This window comes from Dioscorea cayenensis, chromosome 15, assembly GCF_009730915.1.
Source record: "Dioscorea cayenensis subsp. rotundata cultivar TDr96_F1 chromosome 15, TDr96_F1_v2_PseudoChromosome.rev07_lg8_w22 25.fasta, whole genome shotgun sequence".
Lineage (NCBI taxonomy): Eukaryota > Viridiplantae > Streptophyta > Magnoliopsida > Dioscoreales > Dioscoreaceae > Dioscorea > Dioscorea cayenensis.
The window spans coordinates 4874646-4900893 of NC_052485.1; the positions used below are offsets into that span (position 1 = coordinate 4874646).

At 35.3% G+C, this 26248-nt stretch overlaps 1 protein-coding gene across 3 annotated transcripts in view; it reads right to left on the minus strand.

Annotated features, from left to right (window-relative positions):
* LOC120277895 (methyl-CpG-binding domain-containing protein 11) overlaps positions 1-23205 on the minus strand; it is a 30121-nt gene extending 6916 nt beyond the window's left edge. For all 3 annotated transcript variants that reach the window (XM_039284751.1, XM_039284753.1, XM_039284752.1), the window contains exon 1: positions 23010-23205. In XM_039284751.1, coding sequence (XP_039140685.1) covers positions 23010-23117 — 108 coding nt within the window. In that variant the 5' untranslated portion in view covers positions 23118-23205. The remainder of the gene's footprint in view (positions 1-23009) is intronic.
* Positions 23206-26248: the final 3043 nt, after the last annotated feature.

The following is a 26248-nucleotide window of genomic DNA, read 5'->3' on the forward strand; positions in this document are numbered from 1 at the left end:
CAACAAACTTAAACCTGGGGAAACAAGAGCTCTAAAGACCAATTACCATCGATAATAAGAGACCAAGAAAATATATGATCAACCACTTTTGCTGGCGTTCGCTATGAAGAAGGTAAAGAAATCATGGCCAGATGTACATTGGGTATGGTACACCACTAGACATAAGATCTCGCTTAAGATTGCTTACGGGCGTCATTGAATAACCATATCAAAGATTACACTTAATATGCGTCAAAATGCCATTCATGCTCAAATCTACGGGACCACCAATATCCAATCCCTGACATCCCACAGCTTTTCATGACCCAAAGGATATGGAATATGTGATCGTCCCATTGAGGTTCCATCATCTTTTAGGGAATCGATTCACATTTACTTTTATATACTATTTCAATAGACGGTAGAGACTATTCCTTTAATAAGTAAAAGACCGAACATCATAAATCTTTTTAGGGAAAAATATCTCATACACGTCAGAACCCGCGTTAACTATCTTAGACACGGGCCCTTTCGTGCTTTAAAATTGGGAGATTTAATAACATCACAAAATAGACTGGAGGCATACCCATCTATAATGTGAGAGGCCAGTTGGCTAGCTATCAACAAACCTCTAAAAATTACAAGAAAGGATTGACATAATAGATCTTTAGATACTGGCTTAATGTACCTTATATATAGGAATCTAGAATAGCTCCAAGACCACAGTCCGTCCCATCCCTTGAAATCAAATAACCTCTCAGTTAAAGGATGGTCAATAAAAGACAAACAGATAACCAACTTGCCTGATGAGCAATTCCCATGGAAGGGTGGCAGCAAAACTTGAAGCTCCAGCAAAGGAAAGAGATAAACTTGTACGGACATTTAAAAAGCGAGGGGTCGGCCCCGCAGCCCTGAAGAATCACCGTACGTAAGAAATGCGCCTATGGGGAGATGGCGCTCAGTTCTGGGTGACCGCGCCACGGGTTAGTCGGGTCATGGAGGCATGGAGGGAACGCCGCATGGCAGGGTTCCTGGTGTACTGCCTGAAGTGGAGCCTGCACTGAGGCAGGAGAAAATAAAACCATCAGCAAAACCATCAAATAACCAATTATCAACGTCGGAATAAACCAACAGCAGCAGAAGCCTCTGTCAGGTGTCCCTATGCTTTCAGTTTGTATTTGGCTACAGCCGTGGAAAATACTTATTTATTCAACCATCCCAGTTCTGCCAGGTTCCACCTCATCAGCCAGAATGGAAAAGCTGGTTCCATGGTCGCCTTTGAATTAGCAGCTCACAAAACCCCAAACCCTGCCACCAGCTGCAGTGATGCCCTTCCAAGCCCAAGCTCTTTTGGAAGTCTATGCCCTTCATTTGGAAATGTTAATCAAACTAACCCCAAGTTACACTTAGTAGACCAGCCCGAATTAGACAGCACATCAGATGTCAAGGAAGAACCACCAGCCTTTGAAACTGGACAAAGAGCAATGAGATATCTTCCAGAATGCCCCAAAACTGTCACAACGACAGATGCCATCACCAAGAAGTATTTTGCAGGCCAAATGGGAACCAACTGAGTAGGAATTTGGCCACTTTGATCTTGCCGGGTCCCGTGGGTGAACAACATCCCCACCCGTGGGAAGACAGACCTGAACAACAAACCAGGAATTGTCAACCCACCTACCTGGCTGATTTGAGAATGCACAGTGTCACTGGCTGGAACCAGTTCCAACTCCAGCAGGCTGTCTCAAAGCATGGAGGCCTCAGAGATAAAACCTGCTATCCTTGCCAAGAAAAATTGAGTCTCACTTTTCCTTAATTAATCCCACTGAAACTTTTCTAGAGAAATAATAAAATATATAAAAAATTGAATTAATTAATTATTATAACAAATATATCCAATCAAACCAAACGGAAACATAATGACCCAACCAAATTAATTACCCAGTACCCGTTACAAATAGTATGTTAACAAATGAGCATGTCTAATTTAAATAGAATCGTACCAAAAATATGGAACCTTTAGTCACATATAGTCAATCATTAACTCAAATGGTGATAATATATGTATAAGAAGTCAAATCTAGAATACCTGGATTAATCAAGAAAGACAGACCGGAATCCATCTATTATTTAAACTCAAGTTAAAAGATGATCCTGGCGCAACTGAAACAGGCGAAATCCCAAGATTAACCAAGTCCTACGATCTCAAACATAAAACAGCAAACCAGGATCGTACCAAGCCAAGACAGATTCAAACGACTTAAAATATTTAAATCTCTTTAAGATAATGCAAGAAAGATGCAGATCTCGAGACAATTCAAAACAAGATTGTGGCAAAGAGCAAATCTGGAAAGGATTCAGATATCTCAAACCCCAAGCATGTACCCACGAATACAAGCTCACGAAAACAAAATATATATATATATATAAATAAATAATAATAACACAAGAATAATAAATATATAACAAATAATATATATAGATGAGAGAGATTTAGACATTCTAAAAACTGATATTCGTCCCAATAACAAACAACGACGAAATACATGAAGAAGAGATTAAAAAGCAGAGGCAGGAAAAGAGGGAGGACAGAAAGAATTCAGAAAGAAGAAGAAAGAAGAAAAAAGATTAATTTTTTCTCATTACATATATATATATAAAAAAAGAGAGAGAGATCGCCCGCTCGTCAAAACAAGAATCGCCTGCCGCCGCCGCCAACGCTACAGTTATTGTCACTAAAAACATATTGAAGCCGCCCAATCATCGTTACCTCGGTCACACTTCCCAACCCAGTAGATAGACGAAGAAGAGGGAAACCTATTGACGGCGTGCTGACTGTGATGATAAGACAGGGAAATGGGCTGTTGATGGGTGATGAAGAGGTACGAGGCAACGGAGTTTCGATAGGAGCTTTCCCGAGCGTTGCGCAAAAGCGTTGTCTCCCTCCTCCTCCTGCGAAAACGACCCCCATGCCAATATTTTATGTTTGGTCAACCCGTGCCTACCTGCCCTCTGGATCAAGTCAGAAAACCATCACATAGATGGCCATGGATTTCCTTTTGTCATCTCATCATTTGAAGGCAAGAAGGAAGCCAAATCTAGTTGCGTCGAGAAGCGAAGGACGTACTAATTGAAGCCACAGCGGAAAAGTACCCCTGCAAACCAGCTGTGAAAGATCCAAAGTTAGCTGCAAATGGATAGCCTGTGCCGTGTGTTCCGATCCTGTGCTGAATCTCGAGCATCAAAATTGCAAGCCGAAAGTGGTATCAATTCATTAATTAACACAGTGAGGGTATACCCTGAACTTCAGCCATCTATTTGTTCTTATGAACCATGAACTTCGAACCATCTCTCTCTACACATGTTTCTTAAAAACAAGAGATGTAGAGTGTAGGCGCGATTATATATATATATATATATATATATAACCAACCTGTCACATGAGAGTAATCGAAGTCATCAACGTGCCAGAACGTGCCATTGCCCTTTCAATGCAAGCAATGATACGTTGACCAATACTATGCAAAACAAAGTTGAAAATGGTAGAATCACTTAAACATATATATCTAGGCTGCAGTGGTATCCTCTGCTTTATCAAACTTGTAACCACCTGAAATTTGGACCCAAACTATAATGTCTCTAATCCTAAGCCATCTTCCTCGTGATGAATCTATGTTCCAACTCAAATCAACACTATCCGGCTAACTGATCTCGAACCGATTTCACCCAACATTGCCTCGAACTTAAGCCATCGCTATGAAACGATGAAATGTTCTCCAAACCCGAGTCAAAACACCCACCTTTCTTGACGATCAAATCGAACCAGTCACCCATCTTTACTACTGAACCTTGTGCCTGTCCATTTCCTACTCTGATACTGCAATCATCATGGCCCAAATCAGCAGTGTAAACATCTTTATCCCTCATCGACGCGCTCCAAAACCATCCACTTTACCGTGCTCTCGAATCTTGCAAACAAATCTACGTATGAGCCAATCTCCACTGCTCCTTACAATGCTTCCTCACCGGCCTGTTTTGCACTCGAAATCCATAATCATATCAGTACAGATGCTTTATCTCTACCATCCTTTCAATGCCTCATCTCGCCTTGCCTTGAACTTTGCAAATCAATCACGGAACGCCTCATCTCCACCGCCCATCACTCTCTCCACTTTTACCCATCAAAACCATGTCATATTATAGTCTACCATTCATTGTACTTTCACAATATTGAATAAAACAAACTACACTCAAAACATTTAAACAAACCACGTACTAACGTACTCGAACACTCCCTGAGCTTGGCAAACAGTGACATTCACCACTGTTTGTCTCCCACGCAGGAACTTTTTCCAAGCAAAGCACATTACCTCCGAGATCCTTCTCCAACGAAACACACTTCATCCCTAGATCAATGACAAAAATATACTCATCTGCAAGGCAAGTAAATTAAAATTTGGTTTGCCAAGAAGCTCTAGAGTATATTTCAGGACGAGCGGGCTGTGTATGCATAAGCAAGCATTATGTGACATATATAGGCACATAGTATATATAGATATATATAGTATACATATATATATATATACGGCTATATCGACATGACGGATGTTAAAATACGTATATAAATAATACATATATATCAAATATATAGGTAACACATACCAAAATTTATCATCATCATTTTCTTATCTTTCACTTCACCCGAGCTCGATTGTAAGATTCCCAAGATTTTCAGCCTCGAGTGTCATTTTCTAGTAATGTAGCTTGCCGCTTCTGCCAGGTAACGAAGAATCCAAAAATGTACTAGCAATTCTTGTATCTCGGCAGCATACGCAAACTGCTCCTCTTTCACACCAACACGACGCCAAGACATGGTTATCAATCACGTGGGATACCAGTGCTTTATGCTTATATATTAAACATAGATCCCATTAATTACACACACATGCTCCATACCATGTGTGGCTTCTGTGCCAAATATGTAAGATTTATGAATATTATATCAAAAAGAGTTTTATTTGCATTTATAAATCAAAAGACTTAGTAGTTCTAGCATTTGTTTAATTTCGTTCAAAGCTACCAAACTCGGCAAGCAGTACTTGCTTTACAACTCAATTCTCTATATCAGCCCAAACAAAAGTGCACAAGCAATTATCGTTGTCCTCGTGCATATGTCTTTGATTGAAGCATATATGCTACTTAAGTGATGGACGCATTTGCACCAACAGCCAAACAAGCGCTATCTTGCCAGTATGCAAATCAAACCGACATGACATTAACTTTTTGCCTTTTTAAACTCACTCACTATTTTAAGTCTCCAAATTCAAGCCAAACCACGATTTATATCACCCTTTTTGACTTTTTAAACTACTGATTCTCATTTATTTTAGTCTTTAAATCCAAGTAAACCTCACCATTTATATTAATCCTTTTTGTCTTTTTAAACTCAATTTCAGCCACTTAATTCTAGCATTAAAGAATGATTTTATGTGAGAGTTCATAAGTGCACAGATATTGTGGAGCACTATCGAGCACATCAATGCATCTGTTTAAAGATATTATTAAAATATACTCAATCAAAATAATATAAGGCTGTACATGCTATAAACAACACCCTTGATGGGCTATGTGAGATTATACAAACAAACAAAAGCAAAGGAATGTGTAAATTTCTAAATATTATCACTTATAAGCACTAAAGGTATATCGTTTTGACCCTCATAACTCTCGAGACGATGCCACTCTGCCGGGCAAGTAATTAATGTGGTAGTTTTACTGAATTTGACTACTTACCAAGTTTGATTTGATTTGGCTAGAATATGTTTGAATATATATTCATATTTTAACACCAAACTAACCTCAAATCTAGACAAATTATTCTTATACACATCAAAATAGTACTACTAAATTATTATGATCCATCATTTTCATTGCCTTTGTATTTTAAAATTATTCCACTTGCCCTGACATATATATATAAAAAGTTATTCACCTGCATCGAAGATCGTAATGGAACATATATAAATATTTATATATCAATAATATATCGTAAATACGCGAATATCCATCAGCCTGAACATAATGTGCAAGCTGATAGGAGAGAGAGACAAAACATATTGATAATATGGATATTTAGTTTTTGTAGTATAGTGCTATTGCTCATCAAACATCATAGCGTCCACTGTGCATTATATTACTATATTATGCTTATCATGACACATCGCTTGACCGAACAAGGTCATCACAGGCACGGATACGTGATCCAATCGTCGACACCTATAAACGTTTAGATGACGCCGTGTCATCTCTCTCTCTATATATATATATATACGGCGTCATCATCTGATACACTCTAGCCATCGATCGAAATCAAACCCGCCTCCAAATCACCTCTCTCTCTATCCCACCAAGACATGATACACACGCATTGTAATATTATTACTGCGAGAATGTATATTTAGCATATATAAATAAGTTATACAAGAGTATATATGGTATTTTAATTCTAAACAAGATCGTAAATCAATCCCAAGTACTCTCTCTCATCTGGTTCTCCACGCTCGGTAATAGTGCACATATTTGAGATTACACAATAGTGCAATGATAGATTTTTAAAAATAGCTGCACCACACACAAGCGTCATCTTTCTCATCACGACTGTGTTTGAAAACTCATAAATAATCTACATGTTATTACATACACTATCATGAGACATTGAATTATTAAAGTCTCAAATACTGAAAAACCAAAACCACCATAATATATACATATATATATATCTCCATGCAAAAGATGTAAAATTCCTTATACCTTTCAATATATATGTATATCTATATATATATAGATGTATATATATATATATATATATATATATATAGGTCACCAAACATTTTAGAATACTTTTGAATTCATATCACAGTGAGCTTAACAAACCTTTCTGCAAGGTACTCAATCCGTTCTCACAATCTTAGAAGATAGGCCCAAATGTATAATCGTACATAAATAATATGAAAATGCTCATAGTATGACATATTCAGCCTCTTTATCTCTACTTACGCACCTTTGTATTGTATTACACAATATATTTGTGACTGATCAAAAATCGGAATAACCGGATGACAGTCGTTCAGAATAGATATAATATTTAGGTTGTTTTCTTCAATTTAAATAATCAATAATAATGGTGTCGAAAGTATCATGGAAAACTCGGAGGTGAGTTAAGCAGTCGTCCAGCATTTCAAGTCACTATTTCCAACGCTACTCCACGCAATCACATCACAACCGTACAAATCTCCTCGAGATTCTTCATGGTCCATGCGCTAATAAATAACGGTAGATCTTACCGACTACGCGTCACGCGATAAGGATGCTTTGGAAGCGAGTCTATAAAAACCCCTGTAAAGCTTCCGATTCATATTGGAGAGCTGTGTTTGTTCTCGTCTCGTCACAGTCTCAAGCACCACCGAGCGTTCGAAGGAGTTCGTGGCCATGGCGATCGAGTGCGCGCTTCCCTCCCTCGTCTCTTGCTCTGTCTTGATGGTTTGTTCTTTCTGTTTCCCGCCAAGGAGACGAGGCAGGTCTCCTACGCGCGAGCTTTTCGATGTTTTGTTGTTTGTCGTGATCGCCGCTTGGATTAAGGTTTTTGTGGTTTTGGGATCTTATTTCTAGGTTTTGGAATGGATTCTATGTCGAGTTTGATGGTCCGACTCTTTCTGCGAAAACGAGTGTGGTCTTTGATTGTGTGTGCCTATTATAGCGTTTTCTTTTGTCTCGATGGCCATGATGATCCACTCTTGACTTTGGACTTGGAGGGGAAATGAACATATCACCTCCTATTGCTGTGTGTGGTGGTTGATGCTTTGTGGTGTTTGAACTGATGCTTGTGTGTGGTTTTTGGGAGCTCACTTTCGCTTTGCTTTTGAATTGATTTTCTATGGTGCTGATGATCTAATTGTGATTTTGGTAGCATTGCTTTTTCAGGGTTTGGGTCGATGCTTGCGCATTTCGTGCCCGAAAGACATGGTGGAATTAAATGTGTAGTATTGACGGTGATTTGCTTTCGATCGTCTCAAGCTGTTTGGTTTTATTTCTGCGATATATATTTATTTGGGTTTTCGGCTGGTTAGGTTTCCAACCGTGCGCGTGCTGGATAGTTTCTTTTGTGTGGCGGAAAGAAAATTGGGGGAAATTTGGAAATGTTATTTGTAGAAGCTGGAGTCAGATGCTGATCTTGATGGACTGAGGTGGCTTGATGTGTTTTGGGTCAAGATTTTATGTTTAATTTTGAATTTCTTTTAGGGTGCTTGATCTCCGTCTGTGTGTGTGTGTGTGTGTGTGTGTGTGTGTGTGTGTTATGGTTTTCTGTCTTTTTGTGGAAAGAAATGGTGTGAATTCAAAAATGTTGGTGTATTGTATGGTCAGGAGGACAAGGTGAAACCGTGAATTTTATGGTTAATTGTTTTCTCTCATGTTAGATGTCCACACCGTGCATGTTGTTATAGTTTCTTCGTATTTTAATGGACCGATACGCGTCGGATTTCAAAATAAAAGTTGGTTTGTAGAAGCTAGAGTCAGGAACCTCAGGTGCTGATGTTAAATGGTCTTGTTGGAAATTTTGTGACAATGTTTTGTTCTTGATCTTACATGGATTTTATGCTTAATTTTAGTTTCCTGGTTCTGTTGTGTCATGTGTGGCATGTGCAAGTTATGAACAACAAACAGTGGGAAACGTTGCATACTGATGGTTTTTGGAAGGTGTGTGGTCTGTTGTTAATATGTCATTTTGGCCTATTTGTGCTTTCTGATGCGCCATGGCATGAATGTTGCTGGTGTCTTTGCTGGATAATTTAAATAAATAGTGTACTTGAAAATGCTAGGATAGCTGGAGTATGCTGGTCTTTGATGTTCTTATTAGAATATGTGTATATAGAGTCTCACTAAACATTTCGCCATGGGTCCTACATTCTTTTATGTTAAATTTAGTTTCTTTTGGCTTTATATTTCGATTCGGTACGTGCTTTATTTCCTTTCTTTCTGCAGAAAGAAAGTGGCATTTGCATCTTTGATGCTCTCATTAGAATATCTGTATATATATCTATATATCTATATATATATCTATCTATATTCATAATATCTGCTGCGGTCCCAAATTATGTTAAATTTAGTTTCTCTGGCTTATACTTTCCGATTCGGTACCAGCTTTAGTTTTTCTTTTTCTGTAGAAAGAAAAGTGGCATCAATCTTTGATGTGTTCCTTTATTAGAATATGTATATATATATATGTAGATATCTATATATATACATTCACGACATTTCGCCGCGGGTCCCTAAATTTTATGTTAAATTTAGTTTCTCTGGTCTATACTTTCGACCGGCACCAGCTTTAGTTTCGTTCTTTCTCGTAGAGTGGACAGTGGCATTTCAAAATGTTGGTGTGTGGAAGTTGCACTTGATGTTGTGTTCTTGATGATATTGTTTGAAGACGGGTGATGATGTTTGGCCCTCTGTATCCCATGCGTGACTTTATCACGAGTTTCTGCTGTCAGGGCTGTCGCGGTACCACTTTTGGTTTCTTTTGCCTTGAAAGAAATAGTGACTTTCGTAATGCTGTGGTACATGGAAGTTGCAGACAGTCTTCGTTGTTCCTTTTTATGGTCTCTTTGGAAGAGTGTGACTATGACTCATTCTTTAGTTCTTGTTGCTTTTGTGATTAATTTAGCTTTTTCTGAAGTTGATTGAAGAGGTTTGGGGACTCATGATTGTTTCATTATGTTTGTTTGTCTGCTGCAATCAGCAGACAAATCTAATGTGGGTGTGAGAAATGCAGACAAAGACAATGACCATGACGCTGCCAAGGTCACTGCTGGGAGATTTCTCCATTCTCTGTCAAGCGAGGCAGAGAGACTCAGCTTCTCAGCATCTCTGCCCAGACTGGTGATGTGTACCCTCTTCTTGGAGACTTTTCTTTTTGTTGTCGCCGAGTTATTTTTCTCTTTTCGACATTACTTCTGGTCAGGTTTCTCCCATTGTAAAAGCCCTCAACATGCTTAGGATGGTTTCAGAGATAGTATTGCATTACACTCGAGGCTGATCTATATGCTTTTCTTAATCACATGGATAAGCTTCCTTCCCTTGTGTTTTGCATTAATTTTGATTACTGGAGTCAATATGCTTAATAGCATTTATGGCTTCCTTCCCTTCTTTGTAGCGTCTACCCGATAGAGCGTAACCATTCACCATGTTTTGCACTAAATTTTGATGCGAGTGAATACCAAAAGAATAAATTGCTATTTTGCTGCAATCCTCACATACAATCATGAATCACAATAGAAGTTCTCTTTTTGCTGAGCCAGCAGGGCAATCCAAATATAGAAAAAGTGAAAACGAAAGCTTTTAATGAATTCAACCTTTGAAATCTGATATTCTGGAGTAGATGGCACATGTTTTCTTTTATCAAAAAGTACTTGTTTAGATTACTTCCATTTTAGTATCTTCTACAATGTCTGTTCTTGCTTTTTAATATTATTCAATTTCATGTATTTTTTATTTGGTATATTATTTTAAAGAAGCTCTTGTAGGCTCGAAGTGAGGGTATATTATTTAGTTATCTTCCCCCACAATTGCATTGTTTCCTTCATGTGCCTTTGATCCAACTGTTGATTTGGTGGGGAACAATTTGTTACTAGCATTGAAAAGAACATTAAAATTCTGTTATGCAGTTCTGCTGCAGCAGTCATGTGCCCGAATCTTTGATGTGTATTTTACAGCCTTATTTCTATGGGCTGAATGCAGGCTTAAATATAACCAGTGGAAAATTATTGATTGATGTTGAGCACATTGGAATTCATATTCAACAGACTAAGGACCTCTGCAAGGAGAGACATCTTGCCCAGTATCAACTGGTGATTTTGTGCTCACCCATAAAGAGACATTGCCCTTTCTTTAACTCCAACAGTAAGTTTAACGCTTTTGTCTAAACTTTATTACTAGTCCATTATATATTGTATTCTTTATTGTGTTGAATGATGAGTATGTTTATCCCGAATATTATATTTTTGTTGTCATTCTGTTGGGTAGATTGGTTGTTAAACCATTGCTTTTGCATAAACTGACAATGTGCTAAACAAGAAGTAATTTTAATTACTTAATTGTATTGAGATTGTATGGTTGATATCAGCTAGTTCTTGTCTAGTCTTTGCATCATGCCAGTGCATGCGCATAGTCGGCATTCACACACATATGGAGTGAACTCCCCTGTGCTTAGTGGCATCTTATTGGCATGCCTCTGGCCGATTCTTTGTTGCCTGTCTTGAAAAATAATGCAGCACTTTGATAGACACCATGCAGAAAACTATGATTAGTGCATGTAGAGCGTAATAGACTTCATCTTAGTATCATTGATCTACAACATCAACGTTTATATAATCAAATCTTTAGAGTCCACCTGAGGAAGGCTTAATGGATTGTCAACCTGTTACATGAACTATTCTTTTGTATAAAACAATAACATGTTGCATGTTAAGTACTTGTGTTTGTGCTTGTACTTTGCAAGTATATATTGGGACATTTCAAATGTGTATAAATATGTATAAGAATGTGTAGTTGATTGATAACCAACATGTACTTTCATTACAATTGCTACTTGTTCTAAAGATCCGTTTCTTTTTTGTTTTTGTTTTTGTTTTTGTGTTTTTATCTGAAGTAATTAATCAAAGTCACTGTTATTTTTAGGGAACATACACTCTGGTGATGACAATGGTGGAGAGGATGGCAAAAGTTGACATGCATCACCTTTGACTCTATATCAGTTTCTGGGCCGCAGGTGTTGAGTTGCTCTGAGCCCTTGGTAGCATACTAGTAAAATCTTTGGCCAGCGTTTGTTATGTATGAACATTCCCATGCCCATTATCTAACATGTCCATTACAGCCCTAGTCTGCTTTTGTTTGAGAGGATATTATCTTGTATTCCTTTCCATCCTATATGATGATGCTTAAAAGCCGTATATCATGTTAAAATGTATCAACTCCTGGTGAAGGATCAGACCGTATCTTTCAAATACTATATAGCACGAATCTACTTAAGTACAGGAACTCTTTGTTTGATATTGTGTCGTGCGTGAAGCTATGATCATATTAATGTGTATATAGTTTGATGTAAACATCTCTTGTCAAATTTATCATTGTTGAGCTCTAAGCAGGGAAACCCTGATGCATTGCGTCAGAATCAATATAGGGGATATGCATATGGAATGTCTTTTGTTTTAGAAGCAATGTTATTCATCACTAATAGTTTTCACGGAATACAACACGAATAGCTATTAGAGCTAGTATTGAATTTTGTGAAAATTATTCATGATGAATAGCATCTCTCTTGTTTTAGTCAGAAAACACCCTTGATGGCACATCCAAGGGCAACAACACAGCCATTAAGAACAAGAAATGATGGCCCTCATAACACTCAACACAAGAGCCGAGATGAGCAACATCACTTAAATGGAAACGACCAAAACATATGGTATTTGATGATACAACACAATAATACATAAACATGTCAGATAACCTTGACAACTGAGCTTACATGATGTTAGAAAGTAAAGGAAGGGTAGTATCAAGACATATTCATTTGCAGATTAAATGACAATGGGCGATGGATACATCAGTCACCCTACAGAGAGCTCAGATCAATCAGCCATTATAAAAGATATACAGTGTATGGACCTAATACCCCCCTCAATCTCGCATCCATCGCCATCACCTACAAGGTTCAGTTCTAAAAACAAAGGAAATCTAAGAAATGGTTTTACTACAGCAGCACTGAATTGATGGCTTATGGCTATACTCTCATGAATGCTCCTGTGGATGTTCTTGAGCTTCCTTGATAACTGCACCCTCTACTGATCATTCTTATTATCACCACCCCTCGGGCAAACTCTTGGCTTCCTGATCTGCCGACTTGTTTTCTTTGGCATCAGCCTCCGCTGCTGGAATTCCTTTTTCTGACTTTTCTTTTTCCGTTGTCTGTTGCGGTACCTCAACTGCTGCTGCTGCTGCTGCTTTATCTTGGACATTTACCTCGGTTTTATCTGCTGGATCTGAACCAGTAGCATCATTATCTTTTATATCACTGGTTTCTTCCTTATCATCTTTGACTGGTTTCTCAGAATCCTTCATCTCAGAATCTGTTGGATTTTTATCTTCCTTGGTCTCAGCATCATCTGCAGCCGCTTTCTCTTCAGTAGCAGCTTCATTCACTTTTTCTCCATCCTCCTGTGCAGGAGGAGCTTTAGTAGCAGCTTCATCTGCAGCCGCTTTCTCTTCAGTAGCAGCTTCATTCACTTTTTCTCCATCCTCCTGTGCAGGAGGAGCTTTAGTAGCAGCTTCATCCTCTTTATCCACGCCATCCTTGTCCTCCTTGTTTTCTCTTCGAGCTTGATTTCTCTCACGTTTCTTTTGGTCGCTCAGCTTCTGGGCTCTCTGTTGCCTTTGCTTTCTCACTAATCCTTGCAGAGCGTCTTGGAGTGTCACCTGAAGATGCCAACCAGGGATGAGATGCAGATTTGTTAGAGACTGTTTGCTTAAATAAATTAAACATTGCTGGAGTTAGGAAATGGAAGAGATAAATGAGGAATACCTGTTCCCCAGTCAAATTCAGATGAAGGGGGACCTCCAGGATTTGAACGCAAGTACTGATCAAGTTGTCTCTTGCTCTTGATTTCCTCGCCTGTTGGAGCTACAAAAACTATCTCAGGCTTTCTGGCACCACCAGCTTTCTTTGAGTAAACTGTGAAATCCACAAAGGAACTAGCTTATGCGGTTGTTTGGACAACATACAGCAGATTTAAGACAAGGGAAAAATAATAATTGGCAATGTAGCTGAATCATTCTTAGAATTATAAAACAAACATACCATTCTGAATTTACTAAGCAATAAGGCAAACTGTGGACTTACAACCTCAGGTTAAAATGCAATACAAACAATAATGTAACAACCAGCAATTATAATGGCACAAGATTTATAAGAACACTGCAAAGAACCCACAAGTTGCAAAGAAAAAACCATAAAAGCATCAATTAGAACCTCTTAAGCTGAGCTTCGGCATCATACCTTTACAGCCTATTAAGATTATAAACCGAAATCTTGAAAAGATGAATTTGTGGCTTTTTGCTTTGTCAATAAATGCAATAATCAAGATAGTTGCACATGAAAATGATCTTCTACACACTGCAGGCGCTGCATGCAAAAACACACACACACAAAAAAAGGGAAGAATGACACCTAGAAAATCAAAGTGAATAGAGAAGATCAGACCAAATCCAAGTTTTTTTATAAAAAAGAGGCCACGGCACAAGGCCATGTTTTTTTTTTTTACAAAAAAAGGGAATATATCAATACAAGTGGGAATGCCTATAGACCCTTTGAGAGGAGAGAACAGGAGCTGTTACAATCACCAGTGACACATTGAAGCTAAAATGTAGTATATTTCTCAATAAAGTAAATCTTCACCAGATATTTTTGATGGTGGAGGAATGCTTTAGGTAAGACAAACCTTTTCTATAATCATGATTGATAACAAAAAAATATAACAGACGGAAAAACAATAAGACATTTCTTTTCAAATACCATTAAAAGCTAGCTGGCTGACTTAATAAATCATTAATTCAAAAAAACATCAAATTACCTTATTACTTAGTTACTCTAGAACCAGCTAAATCTAAAAAAAAATGATGGAAGTAAACAACACATAATGGGGGAAGACTTAAAAGACAACCAAAGATTGAATTTCAAAAGACAGACAAGATAGAACATCTAGAAACTTTTTATTGGCACTAATGCTGCTTCAGGAATGTAATCTCTCCATTAGCACAATCTACTTCAAACACCTTTGCCATTAAACAATCAGAATAATCTGATCAGGCTAAGAGTGACAAATGGGAAAGACATTATATTTGTAAACCCAAAAACGTTTAGCGATTTTTTATCTAACGGGTACTCAAACAGGCACAATTTCAACATAATACAGTGCAGATGTATAGATTTCTAAGAGAATCAAAGGAGGAATAATGAGGCAGGAAACTTGAGTTGTCACCCATAAAGCACTATTCTTGCCATCATGTATTTCATAATAATATTTAAAAAAAAAAATTCTTTTACACTCCTAATACCTCTAAACAGAACGTTTGAAGTTAACCAACTAGTAAAGAAGTCAAAGGAAGTGGTCCATGCCAAACCCATAACCCATGAAAAAATATAAACAGCCAGGTGTATTTCCTACACATTCTGAGAACCCTCTTCCCACTACTCAAATTATTGCTTTCTTCAAACCCGAGCACCTTTTCTTCCTCCCATTCTAATACTGAAAAGGAGACATACAACTCATGTATGCGACCGACACTAATTCACAATAAACTACCAATCCATCTTTCACATTCAACCACCTATTTCCGTGCATCAAAAAGCACCATAATAATGAATTTCTGTATCTTTAACAGGAGCTTACAATCCCATATTCAAACAGACGATTGTACTACATAAAGCATGATAACTGCATGATTTGAATTCCAACATAATACTATAGGCTTAATAGACAACATGATACATAAAAAGCGTACAAAATATTCCATTGGGATGTAGTTAGCTCCAACAAAAACAACGGAAATCAAATCATTCTTATTCAGTGCACAAGAGCTGTTAAAACCATTTATGTTCTGGCTCTTTCCAAAAATGTACATGGTTTTCATCTTGTTGTCATAAAACTATCTACATTGAAACCAAAATAGTCTTGAACATATCCATTTATTCATCTTAGTGCAATTAAAAGCGCTAAACGCCCTTAAGGCACTAAGACTTTTTATTGCCCAAGGTGAGAGGCACCACAAAAGGCATAAAACGCTAGTTAATAAATAACTTATATATACATAACTTTTGGAATAATTAAAGTCAAGCAGGGCATAACATAAAGTCAAGCAAAACACTTCCTAAAAGTCTAGAACTACTCAAGTTTTTAGAGTGCAAATTTTATCTTTATAAGTCATCTAATTCTACAATATCATCGTCCTCATCATGTAAGCTATGTTCAACTCCACTAGATTTAGAGTGCAATTTTTGCTACCTCTTCAATTTTCTCCAATTAATTAGTTAACCCCTTAATTTACTCATTATTTAAAAAAAAAAAAGCAATTGCACACTTAAATCACCTACCTTTTCTCCCTTGGAATTTTTTTAAGTGTGCTTTTCTAAAATTACCTAATTTTTCTCCCCTAAATTTATTTCTTCCTTTTTAAAATCTCAATTAATACTAATTGAAATCATTAAATATAAGGCTAATAGCACAACAACAACACAAAAAGTAAAACGCGCCTTTTAATGACTAGCGCCTAGCAAAAAGCACTTCTCTAGGCTTGCCTCATCAAAGGCGCCTCACCCTGGGGGTGTTAAGGTGCTAGGGTCTTGCCACACCTTTCTCGCTTTCTTGCTTTTAATAACACTGATTCATCTTGCCCTACTTATGTCAATCTAGATTAAAAAAAAAAAAAAAGCAACCAGATTGAATCAAAACTCACATGTAAAATAATTTTTCTTAAATCCTGTTCAAATGGCAGAAATAGAAATTCAGATAACTGGAAGAAAAAAGGCATGAAAGGTAACCCTCCAAGTCATGTATAGGCTTATATATATACAATTAAAGGAATCATACCTAAATCATATGATTTTGAACAATCCCACAAAATAGGCAACAATTTCTTAAAATAAGGATATACTATTCTACCAAACAGGAAACACCTAGAATAGTGCAATAATATCCATCCCATGTCAACTGAGGCCAAGCTGGTTTGATCATTTGATTTTCTACACACCAGCATTCCCCTTGAGCTAGGGAGAAAATGTTAATCATCCCAAGCATTCCAACAAAGTGTTCCAATGAGAGCTTTCAACTGTTATTGATGTTAAAAATCCAGACCCTCTTATTCTACTCATACAGATACTACATCAATGCAAAAAAGAAGAGGATTGGGGCTTTCAAGTACAGGGAAACAAAATATCTCTTTCAACAAAACACCACCCAAATGATTTATTTTTTTCACCCTAGCTTTAGGCTGGAAAAACAACACAATATAGATTGCACTTCTAAAAATTAAAAACACCAAAACTTTACTTTTGTGTGCGTGTGTTTTATAAATAATAGTATTTTTCAAGATTAATTATCAAATATAGTTTTTTAAATTATTAAATCTTGTAAATGAACATTGACTACCTTTGGAGTGTTTGGGTTTGGGAGCAACCTTATAGTCAAACACATCAATTTTTATGCCTGAATTACCTTTTATCTTTATGGCTTGTTTACCTTAAATGCGTGCACACCTCCTCAACCAAAGTTCATTTGCAATAATACCCTTTTCCCAACTCTAAAACTTACAAATGCATGGGTAAATTGATATAAAATAACCAAATAAATGAAACTTTATTCTTTTGTACCAAAAGATAAAAATCAAAACTCAAAAAATCCTATATCAAAGCTAATCATATATGTTTTGCAGAAGATCTTCACGCAAATGGATATTTATTTATTTATTTATTTATTCAACTTTACATATTTTTGAAATTTATTTAGAGCTAACAAAAATTCATGTACTATTTAGTAATTTGTACTCAAAAATGCATAATTGAAAGCTCCTCTATACAAGCTATCCAAGAAATAAATTATCCATAACATTGTTCATACCTCCTGAAGCCAGGTCAAGAAGTTCTATAATAAAGGTTCTACTTATAGAACGCTCTATATTAAATGTGCTATCATGAAAATTAAGCTGTTATAATAATAATAAATAAAAATAATAAAAAACGATTTACTAAATTGGCAAGTTTGGCCACAAGAAATCAAAGCTGATGACTGTCGACCATGTACTGAATAAAACCATGATAGCAACAATTTAGGCAACCAATATATATATATGGTTCTAAAACTAGGACTATCAAATGAGCCAAGTCATTAGTGCTTGACTCAGGCTTAAACTGAGATTTCCAGCTCAATAAATAGGGCCAAGTTGAACACTAGAGTACAGATTTATTATGCTCATGTGAATGGCCAGTCCCCATATATCTAAAACATCCATATCTAAAAGATCCATCCACAAGCCTGACCAGAAAGTTTATCCACAAAAATAAAGTCGTTCATGAGATCTCGAATGCCCACACTCCAACATACCTTATTCAAATTTTCTTTATTGGGACAAGTACACTCTGGCGGATCCACGAAACAATTCTCATAGGGTGAAATAATCAACCTATCGATATTGAAAGAAACAAAGATTGGCCCTTTAATGCAAAAAGGGAAGGAGCTTGACTGCAAGACCCACACGTCAAAGATAATGCTTGATAACACTACAATATATATGTTCATCGAGTCTGCTATATTGTATTCAAATATGTGATATTTATTATTTTTTTTATTGATAAAAGGTTTATAGAATTTTAGTTATAGATTAGATTTAAACAAGGGCTTAAATAAAAGATATGTTCATTAAAGATAATAAAAAGCCTCTAACAAATATAATTTATGCGGGGGTTTAATAGCAATTTTCCACCCTTATCTTTTACTCTAATTATAATCTTGCGTGATCCCTCACCCCCCGCGATGTTGGCAACCTCTCTGCCACCACCATCTCCCTCTGATTGTGATTGCTCATGATCGCTCACCAGCCGCCACCATCATAATGTTCTTCCCCTTGACTGGTCGTGATCATGATGTTGCCAATGTTGGCACCTGCCATCTCCTTGTATCTTCACAAGACATGCTCTCCGCCATCTACTTGCATCTTCACAAGACATGCTCTTAATGGGCTGAGCTTGAACTCGTCTAGTTTAGCTCAGGATGAGCTCGGATTCCTTAGCTCAAGGGGAGCATGAGCATGGCCAAGTCAAGCCTAGCTCACTCATGCTCGGCTCTTTTACACATTAGTCTAAAATAGAACATTTTTGAACTTGAAATGCATCCCCATGTAATCTTTCATGGCAAAGAATTACAGTAGAAACATCATTAGTAAAATAGCATAAACATATTTCATGACAAGCATCTTTCATCTTGTTGCTAATTCTGGCAAAGTCAGATTTTACAATCATGGTCAACTGGAAAGCAGCTGAACTTAAAACATTTGTTTCACTTTATGTACACACATTGAGTTCAAGAAGGAAAAAATTCACTACTCTGCAAATTATTTTATCTTCAGTTTCAAGACAAACAATACCAGCAGTAAAAGGGGGGTGTGGTAATCATCATGAAGAAATAAAAATTTCAAAGAATAAAAGTCAAGATGCCATATCATAATTGTTTTCTAGAGAACAGATATGAGATGCTTAACCATCTGCTTAATTGTGTCCATATTTTAATTGAGAAAATATTTTTTATCGGTTCTTTTATCAATTAAATTATCAATTAAATTATCAATTAGACGTTTTTAAATTAACTCAATCTATTAAAGCTTTTAACCTACGTTCATCTTCTTGAATCACACACATTGTACTCTCCACTCCCACTTAAGGCACTCACAATCTCCACAAGATCATGAAGACATAAAATTGGATCCAAGATCAAACACAATTTATATCTCACAACTGCTAACGATTTAAAACAACCAATCATCCTCAATGTTTAGAAAAAAAAGGAAACTGAAGTTTCTCACTAAAATCAATTCTGCATTTTCCATAAAACAAAATAAATTCACCTATCCTCAATGAGAATTGTACGATAAAAGAACTTAGGCATTTCAAAATAACACCAAAAAACTAATAAGGCAATTTCCAGAAGAAACATGAGGCAATTTCCTTCAAATGGTGGGGAACAGAGAGCCTTTTCTAATAAAAAGGTGGTCCTATCCATTGAAACCATTGACTAAGAGAAGGAATATAGACAAAGACCAGAAAATTTAATGACTTCAAGCAAAAGATAACACCTAATATGTATCGATTAAATCATTATCACAAAAATAGGGCCACTAATTTTCAAAGATGTATCTGATATTGAAATCTTAAAGAAACAAAGTTATCCAACCTTTCCCATGAAAAGCATGATGTCATCACCGACCAAACAAAATAAAGCAGCATCAGAATAAAATCCAGCTGTTCCACGCAAATTTCCTCACATAAATTTCATCAATCTGTTATTTCAAAATTTTTCATGTGTTCGCAAGTAAGCTTATTTTCCACTATCCAAAAAGGGAGTTTCTCTTGAAAAACCCTAACATGACAAGGCCAGCAACAACCCAAAACTGTTATGATATTCATGCAACATGGGAAAAAATTATCTTTAATAGGACTGATATTTGAACTTCAATTCAAAGAGTATTCTCATAGTTGAATAAGGTAAAGATGAAGATCCCCATTTACAAGTACTTCACCAATTTGAGAGTTCTTAGTTTGGGCAATAATTTGCAAATTTCCAGCCATAAATTATAAGAAACAATTGGCTAGGAGTAACCTTATATAATTTGAATATCCAATTAAAAAAAATGATGCTGGATTCATCATATAAACATTATTCTCCATTGGCTGTTACTATTTGATGCTGATGAGTCTCAAACAGTGACGGCCCCAACAGGACATATTTCTATTATGCCTACCAAATCATGTAAGGGAAAACTATATCCAATTAAAAAAAAGGCCCTTGACAGGGGTCTATATGACTGAAATTATTTTAGTACAGACATCTGATATACATGTGGACAAACAAAATTAGCTCATGATGCAAAAATAATCTAATGAAGAGAATAGATTTTTCTAGCAATGAATTGGAGCCAAAGTAAAAACACCTCAATATAAACAGACAGAATAATGAAAGATGTCAAGAAGCAAAAGCAAAATCAACTATTAAAGAATTAAAAAAATTATGCAAAATAATAATAATAATAATAGGAAAGGCCGAATGATTATCAATGTAGTTAGAATTGTACAATTCTAGATAACCCAACGGTTCGAGTCTTATAGGAGAATCGAAATAGATCAAAAATTAATGAATCGATATGAATCATGAAGATCAATGATTCAGCTTTTAAATTCCTAATGGGAGTTTTGAATTAAAAAATAAATAAATAAATAACCCATGCAGAAAACCAAGAGTCCACCACGATGCAGATACCAAAATTAAAAAAAAAATCAAAGCAAGAAGAAGAATCAAAAAGAGAAAAGAAACATAGAAAAAGAATAAGAAGAGAGATTCTGCCCCTCAGTCACCAAATCAATTATGTATTTTGATTTTCCTTTTCTTCCATTGCCATCTCTTTCTTTCACCGTCTCTTTCTCTCGCCATTTTTCTCTAATTTTATGCTTTTTTCTTACAAATAACAGTGCATGTATGCACTTGTAAAATGTCGTTGAACTTGTTGATTATTTTAAAAATTCTTTAGGTTAAAGAATCAAAATAATTGATAATCTAATTAATTTTTAAATTTGTTATTGGAAAAATTCAGGGAAAAAATTTTTAATTAAAAAAAAAATAATCTTTAAAATATTTTCAATAACAAATTTAAAGATCACATAGTCAAAAGAAAATTATAACATTGATCATAACCCAAGCAAGTAATCATTCCATTTAGCTTTTCCAAAGCAAAAAACTCTATTGCTTATGATCACATTTTGGTACAACAAAAGGATTTAAAAAAAACAAAGGAATTAGAACACAGCTATACCAGTTACTACCTCAGACTGTTTTCTGGACATGGCAGTATCTATATGTCCTTCATATTTATGTTTCCATGGCAATTTGTTGGTTTACTTCATAATGTCAAACTCTTAGTGAATTATGTCACATTCCTCAATTAAGAATATGGGTAGTTTATCTACTTCCATCACATGAAATTAAAGGAAAACTGCATAGTGACTCAGCATAGCACAAGCATCACACAGACAGGCATCTACTCAACTCCCAGTCTCACACTATTCCAAATTATGAACAGTAAACACAGGACCCTAGAAGTTTCACTAACCATAATTTATCCACAATCACAAGAAAAGCACACCAAAAATCTTGGACCCAAATCAAGACCTTTAGCAGCCCAGAACTGAAATAAATATCAAATAAAACCTTTCCAGCAGAAAAGGCTTGATTGTTCTTTAAACAACAAATTATGACCAAAATAAACAAAATTCTGCTTAAATGAAACAAACGCGAAGGACGCGATATGGTACACATCCTCCCAACTAGAATTATGAAAATTAACCAAATTAAATAACTGGACGACCTATAAATCCAGTCTGACTCCAAACAAGGTTCCACATTCCATACCTATTCTCCAACCCCAAACCAATCCAAAATCACAAGAAAACACCTCCAAAACCCTAGACACAAAACCAAGAACTCAATCAACCCAAACTGACATTAAAAAAAAAATCGGGGTCTAAGACATTATAACAGTTCCAGCAAAAAGGATTAATTACAGCTTGAAACACCAGATTATGTCCACAATAAATAAAACACAGGTAAGACAAAGCAAACGCATAGCAAATGATCAGGTACGCCTTCTCTCAACTAAAATTTTAAAAATAAACCAAATTAAAGAACTGGACAACCTATAAATCTGGTCAACTCCAAAACACACAAGATTCCACATTCCAACTCATCAGGCTTGATTGTTGCTAGGACAAAATTTATGCCCAAAATAAATAAAATACAACTAAAACAAAGCAAACGCGAAGGACGCTATAAGGTACACGTCCTCCCAACTAGAATTATGGAAATTAACCAAAATCAAAGAACCGGACAAGCTATAAATCCAGTCAACTCCAAACCGCACATGATCCCACATTCCAACCTATAATCCCAGATCCTAACCATGCTCACACCCCAAACCCAATCCACAATCACAAGAAAACACCTTCAAAACCCTAGAAACAAAATCCAAGAACTCAACCAATCCAAACCGCCATCAAAATAACCCATCCCAAACACCTCAATTACACATCTAAACAACAAATCACAGCAGGGAAAACAAAAACTCAGCCAAAAAACCAAAACAAAACAAAGAAACATCAAGAACCAGACCTTTTTCTTCCAGCCATCAGGGGCCGGGAGCTCGACGGTGACGACATCAGAGTCCTGCACGCCCTTCTCCGCCGGTGACCTGCCCTCGACCTCGCCGGCGCTCGCCATGACTCCGAGCTCTCGCTCTCGCTCTCGTTCGAGTTTTCGCACTTCCCGCTCTCCGAATGCGAACCAAATAGCAATCGTGGAAAAGTCGGTACGACGAATTGGGGCTCATTAATCCCCCGCATCGGAATCCAAAACCCGATTGGAATTCAGTGATCACGTCCGTATCACAGTATCCACCGTCCATTGGCTTCGACTCCGATCTCAAGGCACACCTGCGGTGGATGTCAATAGTGCGCATGTACTCACGTGCCTACGTGAAGATCAATCCACACGAGTAAAATCAGAGACACGTGGCTTTCTTTGATCTCTCAACTTGCCTCGAGATCGAGTTAATTTCCTGCACACCATATCCACCGTCCATTTGCCTAGACTTGGGTGTCAGTTCTGATCTCGAAGCATACGTGCGGTGGATCTTCTGAGTTTGCTCGTGGTTATGTCACTGGATTGATGACTTTGAATGCACGGATGATGGATGGATGGATTTTGGTTTAATACGTGTTGAATTTTGATTGGGTAGAGAGCGAATCGTTGGATTGTGCGCTGGGCGTGTGATCCAACGGCAAAGGAATCAACACTGTGGAATAGAAGGTTGGAAATGAAAGGCACCTTTGAGTTTTATTTGAATTAATAAATTTGAATATTTTTAACTGTATTATCTGTAATTTAAAATATTTTCTCGAGAACCACCGGTAGCCAAGTAGTACTAATTTAAATGGTGAATAAACAGTCTAGAGATCAAAACCCCTTGACATTTGTATTATACAGTATTATTATATAAAATATTATATGATATTATAGAAATACTGTATAGTAGTGCTTCTTTACTGTTCATTAAGTATTACGTTGAATGAATTGTATTGGGTTGTGATCCATGTTATATCATCTTAAATATATATTAGCTACTCGATATAATATATTTTATATAGCTTGTTATTATAGTGCACTTTCGTTGTCTTTTTTTTCAACGCTTTGTTAAAAAAAAAATACATAATATATTTTTAAATTATAAATAGTACAAATTTATTTTGTAAATTTTTTTAAGTTTTTGAAATGTTTTTTTTAGTTTACACATAACAATAAATATCATGAATATATGTTTCTAGTGTGTTTTTCAAAATAATTTTATATTGACAAATAATATAGAAGGCCAAAAAAACATATTGTTGAAAAGAGACATTTTAAAATGGAGGTCAAGCTTCTCATTAAAGTGTAAATTGTTTTTCATAAGGAATTGTACCTTGAATGATGTGGATGTGCTTTTATGGGATGACAAGTTGACATAAAGTTAACCAAAAAAAAAAAGATATGGATATATTCTTTTTTACAAACAAAGATAATTTGTGGGAGTAAAGTCAAATATTTATATGGCCATCTTATAAAATAATAATAATAATAAATTAAAAAAAAGTGTGATGTAACTCCTAAGTTCCTAACTTATATTTATATGGCCATGTTTTTTTTTTAGGTTTTTTCTACCAGTATATTTTTGAAAAAATAAATTTGTTTTGCTAAATAAAAAATGTTTAATGATGAGTTAATATGTATTTATATATTTATATATCAAAAATTTCAGATTACTCTATTTTATACTTAAAATAAAATTAACATTACTAAAAGTGGTTCACAAATAAAAATAAAATTCTATTTTTATTAATATACAAATCAAAATTTATATAATTTCTATTATATTTTCACAGTATATGTGAAGTGAAAAGATATATACCTAGAGACCATTGATTTTTTAATATATATTACAATTGATTTTAGTGAGGGTTATAAACTGAAATTTTTGGACTATGTACTTTTTTTTTTTGTTAGATGAACCATTAAGCTTTTTATAATGTATTTATGAAAAATGTTTCTCAAATTTTTATTAGTGAATTTGTATTTGCATATATACTAATAAAAAATTAAAAAATATGTGTATATATTACATGAAATATCCATAATTATATTATTTACAGAGTTATATTCACATATTATATATATATATATATATAAAGGGTTACCTTGGCAATTTTTCCTATTTATTTAAGTATCATTGACTAATTTTCCATGTCATATGAATTATCCTAAATTATCATCTCATCTATTAATATCAACAAAAAGTTGGATTAGCATTATAAAAAATATTTAGTTTAACATCTATAAAAAATAATTTAATTATTTTCACATTTTTCACTATGGTCATATGCTTATCTCTGCTAGGGATGGCAACGGGTAGGGTGTGGGTAGGGTATGCCAAAACCCTTACCCGTACCCGTAACCCATACCCCATACCCATACCCTTACCTGTACCCTTCAGGGTAAAAAAAATCATACCCTTATTCTTACCCGCAGGGTACCCGCTTACTCGTTGTTCAAATTATCGAATTAAATTTAAATAATAATAAAAATAAATTAATTATACATAATATTACAATCTTTAAACACATGTCCATAAATTCAAAATTACAAGTTGATATATATTTGTTTATCTTAAATTATATAATCACATAAAAAAATAACGCTCTATTTATGACTCAATGGTAACTCTACCTTTTGTTTTTGTTCATGTTTAACCATCTTGGTTTTTTTGTTTAAAAATTTTTTTCATATATCTATTATTTATATTTTTATATAGACTTCAAATTTTTATAAATATATAGTAAGATTTTTGAATATAAAAAAACATTATAAGTAATTCTCATAAGTTATATCCAATTGATTTTTTATTAGTATCTTATTTTTCAGGATGTTGTTATAATTTATAATAATAAATTATTATAACATTATTTTTTATATTTGTTTATTTTTTAATTTAATTATGATTCTTAATATATATCTAAAATTAAATTTTGATAATATTATCAAATATAAATATAGAATTTAAATAAAATTTAAAATAATATATTAAGAGCAAATTAATCACCATGAATATAGATATTGAGTAAATTATGAGTAAATATTTAGTTTAATAAAAAATTATATATATATATATATATATATATATATATATATATATATATATATATATATATATATATATATGAGAGTATGGCACGTGCGTTTTCACCCGGTACTGTCTGCAGGGTAAGGGTGCAGGGTAGGGATAGGGGCATACCTTTATCCCGACCCGCATCTGCTCAAAA